The sequence below is a fragment of the Alosa alosa genome, chromosome 20, assembly GCF_017589495.1.
Source record: "Alosa alosa isolate M-15738 ecotype Scorff River chromosome 20, AALO_Geno_1.1, whole genome shotgun sequence".
Classification (NCBI taxonomy): Eukaryota; Metazoa; Chordata; class Actinopteri; order Clupeiformes; family Clupeidae; genus Alosa; species Alosa alosa.
The window spans coordinates 8,848,130-8,866,554 of record NC_063208.1 but is presented as its reverse complement, the minus strand read 5'-3'; the positions used below and the strand labels follow the sequence as shown (position 1 = coordinate 8,866,554).

At 43.8% G+C, this 18,425-nt stretch overlaps 1 protein-coding gene across 5 annotated transcripts in view; it reads right to left on the bottom strand.

The window, feature by feature from the left end:
• The window catches only part of fam131ba (family with sequence similarity 131 member Ba), a 33,402-nt gene that overhangs the window by 1,458 nt on the left and 13,519 nt on the right, over window positions 1-18,425 (bottom strand). For 2 of the 5 annotated variants that reach the window (XM_048230015.1, XM_048230012.1), the window contains exons 2-7: window positions 15,884-15,921; window positions 8,061-8,163; window positions 6,529-6,747; window positions 5,908-6,048; window positions 2,620-2,933; window positions 1,211-1,453 (exon numbers count right to left, since the gene is read on the bottom strand). In XM_048230015.1, the coding sequence (XP_048085972.1) occupies window positions 1,211-1,453; window positions 2,620-2,933; window positions 5,908-6,048; window positions 6,529-6,747; window positions 8,061-8,157 (1,014 nt within the window). In that variant the 5' untranslated portion in view covers window positions 8,158-8,163; window positions 15,884-15,921. Of the gene's footprint in view, window positions 1-1,210; window positions 1,454-2,619; window positions 2,934-5,907; window positions 6,049-6,528; window positions 6,748-8,060; window positions 8,164-10,119; window positions 10,156-15,883; window positions 15,922-18,425 lie in introns of all 5 variants that reach the window. The other 3 variants (XM_048230011.1, XM_048230010.1, XM_048230013.1) reach the window with 3 other exon arrangements.

The following is an 18,425-nucleotide window of genomic DNA, read 5'->3' as shown; positions in this document are numbered from 1 at the left end:
TAACAGCTTAATGTTCTCATAAGCTTGGTTTCTATCCAATCCAATATATCCAAGATATATACCATGTGTAGATTAATTAAGTGAAGTATCTCGGCTTCCCATGGAATAGCGGAGGCTTTCAGAGTTGTCAAAACAGCTTTTAGCTACATCACAGAGTTGCCTTACATGACCTTGTTTGTGACCATGGCCAGGAAGACAAAAAGCACCAGATTACTCTAACATATTTATCAGAAGATCAAACTGAGTTAGTAAAATGAGATAAATCAAGGTATATCCAAACTAGTACTACTGTAGTACTACTACTAATACACCAAATCATCAACAACAACAACAACAATTGCATTGTACATTATACATTGCAGTTATACTGTACTGCTCTTTTAAAAGGCCCAACACACTTTCCTAAGACTAGTTATAAGATTGAAAAGTGCAGCACTGATTAAAATTCACTACACATAGCCTACTTTTGTCAGGATTTTAGGTCCTTAAGCATGCAGATTATTTAATGATGAAAAAAACAGTGAAGCGGGTTGTATGGAAACAAACTGTAAATATGCAGTAGGATAGTAAGAATTTCATGATCAATCTAATCATCTAAAGATGGGCAGCCGTGGCCTACTGGTTAGCGCTTCAGACTTGTAACCGGAGGGTTGCCGGTTCGAACCCCAACCAGTAGGTATGCCCTTGAGCAAGGCACCTAACCCCTCACTGCTCCCCGAGCGCCGCTGTTGATGCAGGCAGCTTACTGCGCCGGGATTAGTGTGTGCTTCACCTCACTGTGTGTACACTGTGTGCTGTGTGTGTTTCACTAATTCACGGATTGGGATAAATGCAGAGACCAAATTTCCCTCACAGGATCAAAAGAGTATATATACTTATACACTGTTGTGCATCTGTCCATCATCATGTAAAGCCCACCAAAACGATTTGATTGGGACGAACACATCTTATTCAAGTATAGCGACTTCTTGATGAAGAAGCTCCTGACCAAATGTCCTGTCATCAAATTTTGTGGGCGGGATAAATTCCAGCTGGCCTCCAGGCTAGGGAATATCATGCAGTAGGATAGTATGAGTGTCATGCATTAGGATAGTGGGAATATCATGTAGTAGGATAGTAGGAATATCATGCATTAGGATAGTGGGAATATCATGCATTAGGATAGTGGGAATATCATAGTGGGAATATGATAATCAATTTGGGAACTGACCTTGGTCTCCTCCTCCTGTTGCTCGGTCATGCTTTCGCTTTCCGCATCAAACTCCTCCCCCATTGTCTCGGCCACGCCCCCGTCCATCATGTTCATGGGAGCCATCTGTCCAGCGATCTCCACCTGAGCCGACGCCCACAGGTCAGCCAATCGTGGGTGAGTGGGCAGGCCCAGACTGTGGATGGTGCTGTTAGGCGTGGCTTGCAGGGAGTGAGGGTTGCTGTGGAAACGATGATCCAGGGCCTGTGAGGTGAGAGGCAACAGAGCAAGGGGAGAGAGTAGACTGTTAAAGTGTTGAAGAAATTAATCTCAGTCGTGATTAGTAACTCCTGAGGGTGAAATTACCTCTGTTGTGCATTTTGTACCATGTCCCACCATTTACCCTCCAAAGATCTCACACATCCATCTGGCATCACTCCATCTGTGGCTAATAGCAGTCAGGGCTCAGAGACAGCCGAGTATTTCAATTCCAAATTAGATGTAAGAAAAGTACTGGAAGCACATTTTGTACTGCCATTTTGTACCATGTCCCACCATTTACCCTCCAAAGATCTCACACATCCATCTGGCATCAGTGCATTTTGAAAATCTATTCAGTGTCCATATTTTTGTCTGCTTCCCATATTCAGTAGCTTGTGAATTTGTGAAATGCTAAAGTAAACACATAGTATCGATGGCAGCTCTATGGGCTATCTAATGGTTTGTGATTAAAGAACGGCTTGAAATAAGCATTTTTCAAGGAGTGAATACTGCCAGCGTTCCCACTTCCCCGTGCTCCCCCAATGCTAGGTCTCTGGCATAGGTGTAAATTATAGTTCCACTAACGCCTGTTGCAGCAGATAACACAAAAAGCTTCTGCTGGCACAGATACTTCAAAATGAATGGAACCTGCTAGACGGTGAAAATATTCAAAGCAACAGAATGAATGTTGAAGTTGAATGAATATAGCAGGCACTTTTAGTCAAAGCGACACAGACTCGAGAATCAAACCCGGGCAACAGATTGTCAAGCAGTGACACTACCATTGCTCCTTCACATCCATGTATATAACAATGTAATGATCTACACATAAGCTTTTTTACAAAGAACAATATGTTTGGAATCTTTACAAACATTTTGATTAATGACTAATGACTGTAATTGACTGATTAGAATTACATGTATTCATCTTAGTGGGACTCTCTTAGTTTGACAGCCACTCAGGTGTATTCTCCCGCTCGGAGGCTGGAACTTTCCTATTTCCCAAGTACCGGTAGCTAATGAAAAAACCCATAATGCTGTGAGGATGCTGGTAGTGCAGAGGCTGCTGGGAATTGTAGTTTACCCGTTGCTGCTGGTAGTGCAGAGGCTGCTGGAAATTGTACCTGTTGCTGCTGGTAGTGCAGAGGCTGCTGGGACTTGTAGTTTACCTGTTGCTGCTGGTAGTGCAGAAGCTGCTGCTGCTGGTACTGGTGGATCTGGTGCAGCTGCTGCAGGTGGTTCTGCTGTTGCAGCGAGAGATGCTGATTCTGGGACAGGAACTGGGTGTGGTTGCCTTGGTTACCCTCGTAGCCCTCGCCAGAGGTGCTGCCCGCCAGGACGTAGGAGCCAGCGGCGGGGGAGGCCACACCCGAGGGCTCGCTGCTGATTGGCTCCCAGGCGTCAGACGAGGAGAGGCAGTAGAGGCCCTGCGAGACGTAGGTGTGAGGCCACACGTCCGCGGTGGAGTGGTGCAGGGGCTGGTCTAAGGGGACGAGGAGAACAGGAGAGGATGGAGAAGTAGGAGGTTGTGAGCAGAGCCAGATGAAATAGCAGGCTACACTAGGCACGTAACCAGGGGCGCCGCTGGGGGGGGGTTTAGGGGATTCTAAGGGCCCAGCACTGACAGGGCCCCCCCAGAGAGCCCTCCTGAGAATAGTATATATAATATATCTATCATAGTATATAATCTGTCATAGGGCCCAAATTTTCTAGCAGCACCCCTGCACGTAACTGAAGCATTCCGTTCGCAGAGCATAAAAATAGTTTTAGAAAACTGGTCTAATTATTTTTGAAAGTATGCGCCACTATCTGTTCTGGCGTAGACCAATTCCATTGAATACAGTGGAAGCTAATTGTTGTAGCCTGCCTGTAACAATGAAGTATTGAGCTGGGTGGGGCTGAAGACCCAGGGCCTGCAGACTGCCAAAGCCCTGGTTGATAGAGAAAAGAGGCCACATCAATTTAATGGGGCTAATGGTGGGCAGAGGAAGTAGACCTACTTCAGATTGTAACCTGTTTATAGTTCATGTGCAACAAGTTGTTCAAGGCTACGAGTAGGCTGTTATTTTGTAGTCTAGACAGTCTATATGTGTACATTTCTGTACGCTTAGTAGGTGTCTGGAAAAAGTGATCATTCCATGATAATACATGTACAACGAAAATTGTCAGCAATCACATACTCGAACTGTGAAATGTGCTTTAGAGGAGGCACAAAGTTAGATACCAGCATCTTAAACATCTTAAAAGATCCGCTGTAATGAGCATACAGGCTTTACATGCAAGCTACCAGCGGCAACTGCCATCAACGAAACCCTGAGAGCAGTTCTGAATGCAAAGGAGATGATGGATGAAGACAACACTGAAAAACATCTGGGCTCTAGCTGGACATTAATGTTTATTACATTAATATAATCTTCCCTATACACATTTTTTAATATTGTGTACTGTGCTCAACTTAGATTTATAGGATCATTGAGGTCATTGTAATTAACACAAACTCATGAGGTTGCTCACAACTGGTGTGGAGTTTTCATTAATGAAATGCTGCTACAACACAACACTGTGTGTGTGTGTGTGTGTGTGTGTGTACAATGTCTCCAAGTGCCCCCCAACACACACACACACACACACACACACACACACACACACACACACACACACACACACACACACACACACACACACACACACACACACACACACACACACACACACACACACACACACACACACACACACACACACACACACACACACACACACACACACACACACACACACACACACATATACAGATACACACATTTATCACCCCCTCCGGGGTCTCTCAGTCTTCTGGGTGTCGTGGCACTTCAAAGAAGGAACAGACTGGCTCACATCCACTCCAGTGTGTGTGTGTGTGTGTGTGTGTGTGTGTGTGTGTGTGTGTGTGTGTGTGTGTGTATGTCTGTGTGTGTGTGTTTGTTTACGTGTTGATTAATGCAAATAGACAACAAAAAGTGTCAGTCATGGCTGGAGGCCTCTCTGGAAATATACAATGTCTCCAAGTGCCCCCCAACACACACACACACACACACACACACACACACACACGTGTGTGTGTGTGTGTGTGTTTGTGTGTGCGAATCATTGAGTGCGACACGACCTCTACTGAAGTAGACCGAGCGGAGGAGTTGGAGCACCCAAACATGGGCGATGAGCACCAATCAGTGAAGCAGGTAGGTGGCTGTTCAGAGGAGTTTCACATACAGCTGCTGTGAAGTCAAGCGCAGCTGTTTGCTTTCACAAGCCCATCTGGCTCTCATTGCAATGGAGAGAGCCCACATCCACAGCCATTCCTACTATTTGCATTTTCCATTATATCAAATAACCATTGGTTCTGTGTGTGTGTGTGTGTGTGTGTGTGTGTGTGTGTGTGTGTGTGTGTGTGTGTGTGTGTGTTTGTTTACGTGTTGATTAATGCAAATAGACAACAAAAAGTGTCAGTCATGGCTGGAGGCCTCTCTGGAAATATACAATGTCTCCAAGTGCCCCCAACACACACACACACACACACACACACACACACACATATACAGATACACACATTTATCACCCCCTCCGGGGTCTCTCAGTCTTCTGGGTGTCGTGGCACTTCAAAGAAGGAACAGACTGGCTCACATCCACTCCAGTGTGTGTGTGTGTGTGTGTGTGTGTGTGTGTGTGGTGCCAAGCCAGCAACCATTTGTTTTTGTGACCCTAATCTCCTCATGTCCCCTGATGTCTTCTTCACACACACACACACACACACACACACACACACACACACACAGGGCTGAGCAGGCAACGCTCATCTTCAATATGCTCCTCGGCAGCTCGGGAGGCACTAGGTACGGGCAGGTGACAGTTATTGGTGACAGCTCAACCCACACACAGACTCGGGCCAAAACCACTCAGCACAAGATGGCAGAAGACACTCCTGGGCCCTAGACCGTCATTTCAATGGTTGGCTCTTCATGCCAGACCAAACCTGCTCCACCAGATTGAGACAAACAAATTGAGAGTAGTAATCCACAGAGATGGTCTCTCTGCTCTGCCAATGAGGTAAAGCTCAAATAGCATGAGGCGTAGTATCTCTGTTATCATGTTGGAATGGCATTCACTACTGTATAACAAATAATAGATGCACCCCTTAGCAATTCCACAGCATGGCAACCCTGAATTGATTAACAGGGCAGGGGTGTAATAATACAAGAGATTGCTTGTGTTACTGAAGCTAAAATGACCATGTAACACATCCAGGAAAAATACAAATTGATGAAATGTACAGCGGAGAAAATAAGTAAGTCAGTACATCAGTAAGTCAGTACATCAGTCACTTTTGATGTGTTAGAATAGCTTCTAAGTGAATGTAACGTTGTGAATGTAACAATTTGTACTCCGGGTCATTGGTAGAGAGGCAACTGATGTGTCTTTACCACGACTGGTGATGCTGTCCTGGTTGCCCTCACTCAGGTGGGCCACACTGCCCTGATTGGAGTCCGCACACAGGCCATCTCCCTCCATCGAATTCCAGCCCAGCAGCGTAGCCTCAGAGACGGCAAACTGCTGCATCACTCCTGAGGAAGGAAAAGAGCGGAAGAGAGGGAGAGTTGTTTTGGTTTTTTTTTATCACAGTGACAGAGAGCTGCATAACAAGTGAGACTAAAGACCCTTACGAAAAAGAGCTATAGGCATCTTATAGAAGTTTGGGACAAAATAGTATAGCATTCTTATAGGAATACTATACAATCTAGTTCTTAGTATCGATATTATAGAAAGGTTACAGTATTTTAGGACATCCTATAAAGGTACTTTAAGACTGTACTAGGAACACTATAGAGGAGAAGGATATTATAGAGGTATTACGGAACATCATAGAAGTATTATACACTACTATAGAAATCTTAATATTATAGTTTTTTCCACAAGGGGATGGATAGGGGAGGTTCCAGGCACATTTCAGTGCCTGCGTTGCATTAGCATTTGTGTTAGCATTAGGAAAGGTTTTTTTCCCCCTCATGTTTTCTTAATGAGTTATCATGTTGACTTGAACTCACCGGCGGCAAAACGGGCCTCCTTCTCCCCATCACTGAGGTCACTGTAAAGATCGTGCTCTAGCCGCCTCTCTCTCTCGCGGTTCAGGTTGGTCCGACCCACTCCCCCCTCTGGCCCGGCGGATGGTGTGCCCCAACTCTGCCATTCGATCATGTGAGCCACGCGCCCCTGAGCCATGGCCGTGGGCTTGGTGACTTTGTCCTTCATGGAACGGGTCACACCTGAGGAAGAGGGTGAGGAGGAAATGGTGTGTGAGTTTAAAAGACCGCTGGAGACACAAAGTGTTTCTCAGGGAGGGAGATGATGAGGAGTTGCCGGGCAGTTTGCTGCCAGAGCTTTCGTCTTTTTTTTTTTTTTTTTGCACACTTGTGACTCAGACGTAACAGTAAAAGTGCCTCCAATGCAGAGTGAGAAAATGAAAGTGGATGGCGCCAATGGAAACTGCCTGAATCTGTCAAGCCTTGTTGACTTGACGAATCCCCTGCACCTTCGCGTGACGGGCAATGAGTGGGAACTGATAAGAGGGGGCTACGTCGTCATTTAGACGCGTTAGTCATGAAATTCATTTATAACACATGATTAATTATACAACACATAAATGAATTGGGGATTGGGTAAGGAAACATCAAATGCACCAGTGTTGTGGAAAAAAAGCGTTCTCATTAAAATGCAAATGTGTGGTCAGAAAAGGATATGCATTAGTGCAAAACAGTCAGAGAGACAATGCGACTCAAAGGCATGAGCAGAACAAATTGGCCTCGTAGATAGCATTCCTGTTTTTGTTTTCCTTTATTTATTTCCTTGTCACTGAAGACAATACATTGTTTTTGTTTTGAAAAATAGCCCTATCTTGTTTTCTGGAAAGAGTAATTAATGGTGTGATGCTATAACTTTCACTACTCTCAAAATTGTTGTTGCATAAAAAAATAAAAAATAAAACATCTCAGGGAAATAAATCTTTGTCCAAAGTTAGTTCCTGAGGTAAGAGTGAACAAAGGTATATTTGTATCAAGTAATACATACACAGATGCACATGTCACATAAGATACAGTCACTTCCACCACAGCATAAACACAGCAACACTCCACAACACACTAGGACTACACTGAACTGAACTGAACTGAACTCAAATGAAAAGAAACACAGCACACCACTACGACTACACTCCACAACAAAACACCTTACTTCCCAGCAGACAGCCCGTGGTGACGCATTTTGTCAGTAAAATAACTTATGCCTTAAAGCCTGCGGTGATTTTTATTTATTTTTTATTTATTTTTTGCTTTTGATTGGTTTCGGAGTGGGTAAAGTGGGAAGAGGTCTGACGTTGGATCTGATTGAATCTCATCATCAATGGCCGCAAAGGGCGGCCATTGACGTGCATTTGTAATGAAGGCAAGAGAGTGGGGAGAGGTGAAGAACGGGAAAGGGGGGGGGGGGTACCCACGGGGGCGTCCATGTTGACTCCACACGCCTCCTCCTCCTCCTGGAGCCAACATGGGGGCGATTACCAGCTACCGAGACAGACACACACCTGACACACCTGTCAGAGAGGACTTAGCCAAAGCACCGATCCCGTACTGGTTGGACTGCCGCTTGAGACGAGGCAGAATGGAGGTGGTGTCCTCCATCGAGAGCTGCGAAGGGAGAGAGGAGGTGGGGAAAAGAGAGAGAGAGAGAGAGAGAGAGAGAGAAAGGAAAAAGAAAAACAAACATGGAACAGGATGAGAGAAGTCATGAAGAAAGGGGTTGAAAGAAAGATAAAGAAAACAAAAGACAATGTAAAGAAGAGAAAGTGTAGGGGGAAAAAAGAAAAGAATGTGCGTGGAAGCAGGGTCACAGAGGACAGAAAAATATGGAGAAAATATTGCATATTCAAAAAGTACAGAAGATCAGAGGTACATGACAGAGAGCGAGGGCGAGCAAGAGAGAGAGAGAGAGGAAAACAGATGGCGCTAATCTCACAGTACATTTCAATTATCACTCACATTTAGCACTTCATCACGGCACCTGGCACCAACTTCGCTGACACAGCCAATTAAAAACACCCAATACACTGAATTATTATACATTTTTTACCCTGTGAATCTAAATAATATTTAAAGGGTTAAGGTCAGTGACCATGTCCTCTGCATAGGGATACAAAAGTTCTTTTTCACCTTGAACCCTGCGACCCAAACTTTTCTTCTTCTCCGGGAAGTTTGTTTATTGAGATGCTCTATAGGTGTTCTATTGTCAAAATGAAAGCTCTATAGATATTATATTAGAAGAATATAACTTGAAGGTAACTCTCAGTAGAGATGCCTTTGGCTGAACAATGAAAGATTGCATCGCAGTTCAGATGCTCTGAAATGAACTGTGAAGGTTAGACTGAACGGAGAATGTCCAGGCCCACAGTAGGAGGACAGTTTAATGTCCTCGGCCTTACATCTGATTAATGTCTGTCCACTCCTGACGTCAAATACGTCCCACTGAGCAGCCTAGAGTCCTGTGCTGGATCAGCATTATTTGGTTTGAGTCATGCGCTCTATTTTTAAGTTTATTGTTTGGGCTTTTTGCCTTTATTTGTGAAGATTGACATGAAGCGAGTGGGAGAGAGAGATGGGGTGAGATCGGGACATGACCGCAGGTCGGATTCAAACCTGGGTCCCCGTGGGCACTTGGACCCGTACATGGTACAAGCGCTGTAGCCTGTTGCGCCACAGCGCTCCCCAAAGGAGCATGGAGATGCCGGGGAGTGAACCCGGGACCTCATACATGCCAAGCAGACATGCGCTCTCTTTTGCCTAATACCAGTAGTGGAGTGATAATTCCTGGACGGCCGCTAATGTTTTGAGGTTGGGCTGATTACTATGATCTTCAAATGGGCATGATATCGGTATTTGTAAAGGTTCCTTGATGTGCCCTCCAGCAGGCTGGAATGTGTGATCGCAGCCCCTCCCAGCAGCCCTAACAACGTGGTAACAAGTAATGATGAACCGACATGCCGGTTATGAAATGCGTATGTGATGGGTACAGACTACTGAAGATTTTAGATGAGCAAACGGGCCCTGGATCCCCCCCCACCCCCAAAAGAAAATAGCAATCAGGCAAAGTTGGGTCACACTCCCACCAACACCCCCGCACCCTGCTGGGAAGGGGCCATTGGAGCTTGAAATCTCACGGTAATATTTAGCGTCCCACTCAGTCTTTGCCTAACTCTACTAGGCAAAAGTAACCTTTCATAGCCAAACATATAATAGCATACATGTAGAGACAACCATTGTGAAATGAGGTCTAAAAATGGGTGGGCACACTTGCAGAAGTGATGGCATTTGGAATTACTAAACCAATCCAAATGCCTCCGCAAGATGGGGCTTGAAGACGGTGCCCACTAAAAGTAGGCATGAATGAAGAAGTAAGGGGGTCGTAGGTTTGAGCCACACGCCCCTGAGGCCGCAGTAGGTTTAGTCGTTTCGACTGGCATTGAAGCCATAATTTCAACAGCTTGTCTGCACACTTTGAACTCTCGTCACAAAAGCTCTGAACTCCCAGTTGGCTCACATCTGGTTGATGGTACCAGGAGGGAGGGACATGATCCAAAAGAGACTTACATTGATTCCTTCCCATGAGAACTCAGCGCGTCCTTGCTGTACGGGAGAGCAGGAGAGAGAGAGAGGGGAGAGGAGAGGAGAAAACATGAGAGAAGCTCTGGGCAACAAATAGTTTTAACCTGGTAGAAGGAGAATGGAATACTGGGGGTTGGAGGGGACGTGGGGGAATGTGCTGCTGGGAAAAAAAAAAGCTTTGACACGTAGACCTGACCACGGGGGACTGGACCAGTTGCCCAAACAGGAAGTTAAAATAGGAACCAGGTTAAAAGGGAAAAGGTGGGGAGAAGGAGAGACACCGAGGACAGGAGGCACTGAGGACAAAGTGGCAACCAGGACAGACCGAGAGGACTCAAACATTCTGGGATCACACCAGAATAAAACCAAGGCAAAGTACAGAGCTCCACTGTACAGATGCACTGGGCTAACATCTAGTGGTTAGTACGAGCATGCCATGGCTGTGGTGAGAGAACCAAATTGGTCTAGAAAAAAAAAAAATATTCATAGTGCTATTTGGGTTTCTTGGTGTTTTAAGCCCCCAACATTGTCTTCAAGGCAGCGCTGCCTGGAAGGCGCTAGGGTTAGGCATGGGTTAAGGTTAGGGTTAGGGTTCTGATTAGAGTTAGGATTAGGTGCCTTTAAAAGTCGATGGTGGCAGCGCTGCCTGGAGTGTAGGAATTACCCTTTCAACATACTGGGTACCCTAGTCTTCAACTTCAAAACCTCAATTCGCCATATTGTAGGAACATGTGAGGTGGCAATGAGATTGAAGCTGTTATTTTAAGGTGAAAGAACTACATCTTGTTGATTTAATCCTCAAACAGTGACTTGTAAACACGTTGACTAAAGACAGGCTTTTAGAATAGATACAATTTTCCTCAAATGCAGAAATCTAGCATATCAGAAATAGCATGTCCTGACATATGGAGTCCTCATAATCTTTAGCCCTCAGGGATCTGTTAAATGAAATCAGGGCACTGACGCTGTTGGTTTGAAAGCATCGCCTAAGCATATAATGCTTTCTTTATCTCGAATCTTTATACAAATCAGTGCCTTTCATGAAGAAATGGTCAAAATGTCTTCATTCTGTTACTTTCATGTTGATGAAGCCATTAGGCCCTATCTGATGTCCGGTGTACAGCAGAGCCAGAGGTGATACATGTCTTAACCAACACACTTATTCCCTTCCAGCACCCATGATGCATAAATAGCTAATCAACTTATGCACCCTGGGGGGAGTCGGTGGAAAAAATGTAGGTGTGGTCAGGCAGATTGATCGATCGCACAATGCTATTTTGGCACCACTGAAAATGATTACACCACTGACCAAGGAAAACCTGGCCTAAAGTAAAAGGTGCAATGTTTCACTGTTATTTTGAGAGCACATTATCAGGAAATATAGTTGATGATCTGCCTAGTGGCTAGGCCATAGCAACACAATGCAAAGACTGTAGTATGCTTGGCTGATTGTCCCTAGGATTTGTATTCACTCATTTGAACGTTATTGGGGTTATTACGTTATTGTTTTTTTCCTAGTAATGTTTTTGATTGTAAACCCCCAGTCAATCAATACTGTGAAAGTAAACGACTAAATGTAAGAGTTTGTTTTGCTGTAGCCTACAGTACGTGATTCATTATGGCAAGGCAAGAATGCATTTATAGTCTACTCCGTTTGTCACGGACACATCCCTGTTTCAGCAAAGCAATAGATGGTTGCATAGATGGTCTCGCGTGCAAACAGATTCCTTCTGCAGAGATGCGCCCGTAATAATACTCATAATAGTAACATGCCATGATTAAACCCCTCCTGGCTCTTTAAGGGATTAGGAGATGGCACTCTCCTTGGTTTACTGGATGTAACGCCAAAAACACACCCATGCTTGTTTACAAAACCTAAGTAAACCATTTTTTAGCCATGCACCTGACTATTTATTCTACCTTTAAACTAGCAAAAGCAGACTTGGACACACCTTAAATGCACTTAAATTATGGGCTGGCTAGACCATACATACATTTTAGACTTGTCACAAAAGGGCCACTAGTGTTTTCTAACTGCATCTTATCAGCCAGAAGGGAGAGCCAACATTGAAGCATATGATGCTTCATATACAAAAGACATACCAAGCACAAGGGTGCAAATGTATTCTCTCAGTCTGTAAATTACAAGCTTGCTGACATACACACACACACACACACACACACACACACACACACACACAGTAACAGCAGCTCAATTTGCTCGACACCTGCATTAATGGAGGACGGCGAAGGCTTTTTCTGGGGCTAGTAAACACCCTCGTCTGTGCACCAGAATGACACACTGCACCGCGCAGTCGGCGCCTGATCAATAGCAGAGGTCATCTGAAGGTCACCAAACCTCCTCCGTCGCAGCCAGGAAGCATGCCTCTGATTATTATCACCACAGCAGCAGCACCTGCCTAATGAGCCCTTCCTTTGCTTTCTAGGGATATTACTCAACATGCTAGCCATTGCTACAGTTCTCTAGGGCAACGCCTGTTTTCAAATAGCAAGATAGCGTTTCAAAATAATATGAAATAATAAAATGCTCAGTATGTGATTGGAATGTTTTCCATCCTCACTGCATTGTTCCAGGCTTGGTTAGGTGAAAAGCATGCATTTGAGAGATTTTTAAGGTTTCCTCACATTCTGAGATTTGTCATACTACCCTGAGAGCTGCTCACTGCAAGAGAGATGTGGATGAAGATGGTTGTTGAATACTGGGACAAATTGCATATGACAGCCGTCACTCATTAAGCTGCATTGAAAAATAAGCTGTCAACAAAAATTGCAAACTTCCGAGAGCAATGTTCATTGTTTAATGTCAACTTCCATTCAATCAACATCCTTGTGCAAGTTATGTAAATTACATACAAAGCAACAAATTATCTTGAAATATGAAACGAATTGCCATTCAGGCATCTTTCATTTGGATGCTTAAAAAAAAAGGTGGTCTGTGGAAATCGTTATGAAACGAAACTGTTGTCTTTGTAAGAAATCCTGGTAAAACTCAAACAGCCCACAAGCACAGCTAACTTCACCCTGACTTTGTATCCCTCCGTAGATGATGCCTATTATTATTCTGGTGTACTTAGAATTGTAGGACATTCTGATTTAGAACTATGGCAGAACACTGCATTAGCGGCTTCTGAATCAGATCGCACAACTTAGAAATTTATCAGGGTTACAATTTATTGAAGTGCCACTAGAAACCATGACGTCAGTGGCATTGTCCTTGTATCTAACCTTGCAACAGACCTCTGGGAGCGTTTTTTTGGAAACTTTTAGCTCAATTCGCTTCCAGCACCACTGCCCATACAGCGGGTCCACTCCGCCCCACAGATCCAGAGAGCAGCCGACTGCTAAAAGGCCGTCCCGCGGGACCTCAGGCAGCCCAGACAGCTTCATAGCGCCGTGGGCCTGGGAGACGACGCTGTCCTGGCCAAACTCATCCATAACTGACAAACAGATGAACGCAGATAAATTCTATGGTCGTCTCTCAGCACAGAAGGGACGGTGTGAGTAGGATTGGATTTTGAGACGCGAGATGGAGTCAGATGGATGTCACATGGTGGTGTTGTGTGAGTGTGTGTGTGGGGGAATGGGGGGTAGGGGTGAAGAGAGTGGCTGTCACACAGATGAGATGGTCGGACTCTAGGGGCCTGGCATCTCGAATGGCCTTGGGTGAGAAATTCAATACTGCCGAGACGAACACAGCCATTGTATCATTAGGCTCTTGGTTGAAAAGCTACAGCCATAGTCCCTGTGTTGAACAGGCTCTCTCCTGTCAGCCATCTTACACTAAAGAAGTGCAAGAAACTGGTAGTACAAGCAACCATTTAAGGCATTGTGCTATTTTATTAGTTGGACATACTGCAGTTTAGTGCCATATGGTGTTTCAACACATGCATGTGAGTGAGCTCAGATCTATGCTTGCTTGTCCTGCTGTTTGAGTTTGCAAAGATTTATACTTAATAGTGACTTACCAGGGAAAGATTATTCAACGTACATGTGTCAACGTAAACACAGATAACAGTGACACTGGTGCGAGAATGCAACATGTGGTAGATTTCACAGCTACACTAAACATAGTGTTAAATGATGTCATAAAAATGTGCGCAGGATTACGCGGCTCGCTCAGTGTAAACAAACGTGGCGTTGCTAAAGGCGTCATGCTACTAATGGCTCATATTTCTCCTTAGCTCACACACACACACACACACACACTCGCCTCTGGGATTCGTCTTGCACTTTCCCCAGTCAACAGACTCCCACAGAGAACACACAGCTGGTGTGTGTGTGTAGTATGTATTTGTGTGTTTATGTGTGTGTGTGTCCCCTATGTTGTATGTATGAGGTTATGTGGGGACCACATGATACACACACCATATCAGGCCCTAAATTTGTGAGGTCCAAATATCAGTCCTCCCATTTTAAGTTGTGAAATGTTTCTGTGTTTGTATGAATGTACATAGAATATATGGATTTGTAATGTATGGATGGATGCATGAATGTATGTATAGTCATGTTACAAAGTTTGCACACCCATGCTAAAGTTGACTAAAATTGATCTTAATGCCTTAATTTAAAAAATGAGGAAAAATCCAACCTTTGAGGATACCAATTTTCTTTGTGAATGAATAATGTATCGTAAATAAATCAATGTTCTTCCTTAAAATACAGGAGGCATAGAGGCAGGCAGATTTCTATTTCTAAAGGCCAGTTATTTCATTGATCCAGGATACTATGCATCCTGATTAAGTTGTCAAGGATACAACCCACCCTGCACACAAACTGTTCAGCCTCCTGCCCTCTGGAAAGCGGTACAGGAGCCTCCGCTCCCGCACCACCAGACTGGCAAGTAGCTTCATCCACCAAGCAATCAGGATGCTGAACACTCTACCCACTCTCCCATCACTGACAGCCCCCCCACCCACCCAGCCAGCCAGGAACCTAGGGAAACTAGGATCCTGTCTACCCTAACCCCCCCCTCCCCCAACACCGCCCTGTGGAACTGCACTGTATTTCATGCAGCCTAACGTGTTGCTGCTTCACATCAAGCCTGATATACTTGAAATTACTGCATACTGCATATCAATGTAAATATACAGGTCACACAAGCACAAGTTTAAACTTCATGTAACTGTTAAGACTATATAAATATACAACACAACTACCTCTATTTTTTTTATATATATGTCCTATATTTCTATTTTGATACATACATGTTCTATATTTCAGTCTTGCACTTTAATTTAATGTTTATTGTCTATGGCTATGTCTATAGTATGTCTATGTCTGTATTTAAAGCATGTCTATGTCTGCATGGGAAAGTAAGAAACGAAATTTCAATTCTTTGTATGACCAGTGCATGTAAAGAAATTGACAATAAAAGCCGACTTGACTTAAGTTCCCTTGGCCTTTGGAATTAAAATAACCCCACATCATCACATACCTTTCACCATACCTAGGCATGGTTTTATTTGCGTTGAGAGATGATCTTATGGAAAGTATCCAATGCCAATCTCTAGGTATGGTGAAGGGTATGTGAGGATATGGGGCTATGGTGTTGACTGTATGTATTTTTTATGGATGAATGGATCTGTATGTATGTACAGTATGTACTGCATGTATGAATGTACAGTATGTATGCTTATAAATATGTATGAATGTATGTATATAAGCATGTATATATATATATATATATATGTTTATTTGTGTCCATGTGTCTGCTATTCATGGAACCTACCTGCTCTCCATCCTTCCGTACGGGAACCGCGTCCACCGCTGCAGAGAAAGAGAGGGAAAGAGAAGGAGGGGGGAAGGAAACGAGAGAGGAGGTGAAAAACAGGCTTATATAACCTCCGCACACTAACGCCAGCTGAGTACAGCTGACAGAACACCCGTACATTTCTGCTGACATTCACACAAAAGGACTATAATTAGAATAATTACCCAGACCAACTGTTACCACTCTGCAAGGAGTCGTTTCTGACACTTGCACTAGGACCATGCCAAAAGGGAATCAAAACGATGTGGTATATTTCCTCGTAGCAGGTGCTGTATCCATCCAATAGGCAGCTGACTCACACCTTAATTGATAAGTAGTTGTATGGTGCACAATACACAACTAGACATAAAACCTGTGGAGATTATTGTATTAAAAGCTATTACTATAGCTCCCCCCACTTAATCGGTCACAATCCCAAATTATATGCTGCCATGAATCGCCTCTCATTCTACATGACACCAATTAATTAGATTCATCCTCAAAAGAACTTTTATAAACACTGAGATACAGGAAAAAAATGTAACAACCGTAACAACCTCTGTAATTCCATTGCCTCAGTGCTGCACTCCTGATAAACTTCACCTGCTGTTGTGTGTATAGCTTCATGCACACCTGCCTGTTGCGTTTACATCTGCCTCATTTCACTTCACAGTCTGCTGTCGACAGTCCAAGGCTGCCGTGGGAGACAGGCCACTCTACTTTTCAAAATGGCTTTGCTCACGATCTCTTTCCGTTACCAGAGAAATATCCCCATGTTCTTCTCATTTAATGGTGTGGTTGCAGTGACAGGGGTATGGAAATGGACTTGAGACTATGACTTTTTTAAGCGGACTGGATGTTTTTAACTGGACATTTCAAAAGCATTTGTTCTCTGAGATTTAATGCATAATCCTGTACTTTAACCAGCACGGTCTCATTTCAGAGGAATTTAAGCATATGCTCAAAATATCATATGGAAAAGGGATATGTCCAATTTTCAATCTCATACGAGTGTTTTTATTAAGTGGCACACAATGTTTTCTCATAATGACAGTGGAGGCAAGAGCCATAAATCATATCCTATGCATTCATACACCATGTCACATTAGCCGAGTCTGCACAATATTAGTGGCACAGATTAATGCCTATGGCATCCGATACAGGGAGGCAACTAGATAACGTAATGTCTTTTTTGCCGTGAATCTCTGCAGGCATGTTTTAATCAGTGGAAAGCTTAATTGCATGACTTGTTCTCAGTAAATACAGGCGGGTGACTGTAGGCCTCAAGGCCATCGGCACACCCTAGAGAGCGCGAGAACGATGGAACCCTGGAGAGTGAGAGACCGAGAGCATGAGACAAAAGAAGAAGAGAATAAGAGAGAGAGAGAGAGAGAGAGTATGTGAACCCTTTGGAATAACATAAAATGTGAGTCATCTAAGTCACTATAGACAAACACAATGTGCTGAAACTAATAACACTGAAGTATTGTATGTCAGCCCATTCTATCTTCGGTTTAGCCATATTCTTAGGATGTCTGGTGTGAATGACTTTGTTGAGGTCAGTCCACAGCATTTCTATTGGATAAGGTCTGGGCTATTAGCCTTAGCCTGGCCACGCCCACCTAGATCTCCTTTCAGGGAGATACTAGTCTAGAACTCTATAGTTCACTAACATTTACATCGATTGGCAGATTACCTGCTCAATCAGCGACGAGAGGGGATGACGTTATATTTTCAAAATCAAAAGTGGCTGTGGTAAACGGTAGCAGCAACGCCTGCAAACATCAAAAATTGCTGTCGGAAGAATGTGTAAATTTATTTATAGCAAAGGTAGGCCCACATACATCGTTTCCTGACTGCCAATGATGTTTATTTTCATCACTGTAAATTTTAGGCAAAGTAGGAAGTAACGTTTTGAATCCCTGATCAATGTGATTGGTTAGGCTGGACCAATGATTTCAAGTGACCAGAATCAATTCACTTCGTTAATGAGTTTGGTTTACCAGGCTATATTAGCCTGGAAGCAAGCCCAAAATTAACCCCGCCCATAAAATTTTGGTTGGGACTTGTTTGATTGAGAAGCCTCTATGAAAACTTGAGAACTGTGCGGACCAATCAAATCATCTGGGCAGGCTTTATACGATGATGGATAGATGAGCAACCATAGATATATGAGCAACGGTGCTTAGGTCATTCATGTCACCTGAACTTTCTTCAATTAATTTTGTTTACAACAAAACGGCTGTCGCTGCAGAAGCTACACGTTTAGACGTCGCCATCATGTCTGTTTTACAAGATATTGACAGTGCAATAACTTAACTAAAAAACGAACAGAAAAAAATGATTAAAGCATTTGACGAGAAGAACGATGTTTTGGCTGTTCTTCCTACAGGATTCACAGTAGGCCATTTCATTGCTCTGATTTGTTGGGTATATCCAATTGTGTGCATTTTCCCCTGTATCAGAATGAGGCTCCAATTTCCAAGCCAACAATTGGACCAAAAAAAACTGGTTTAGAACG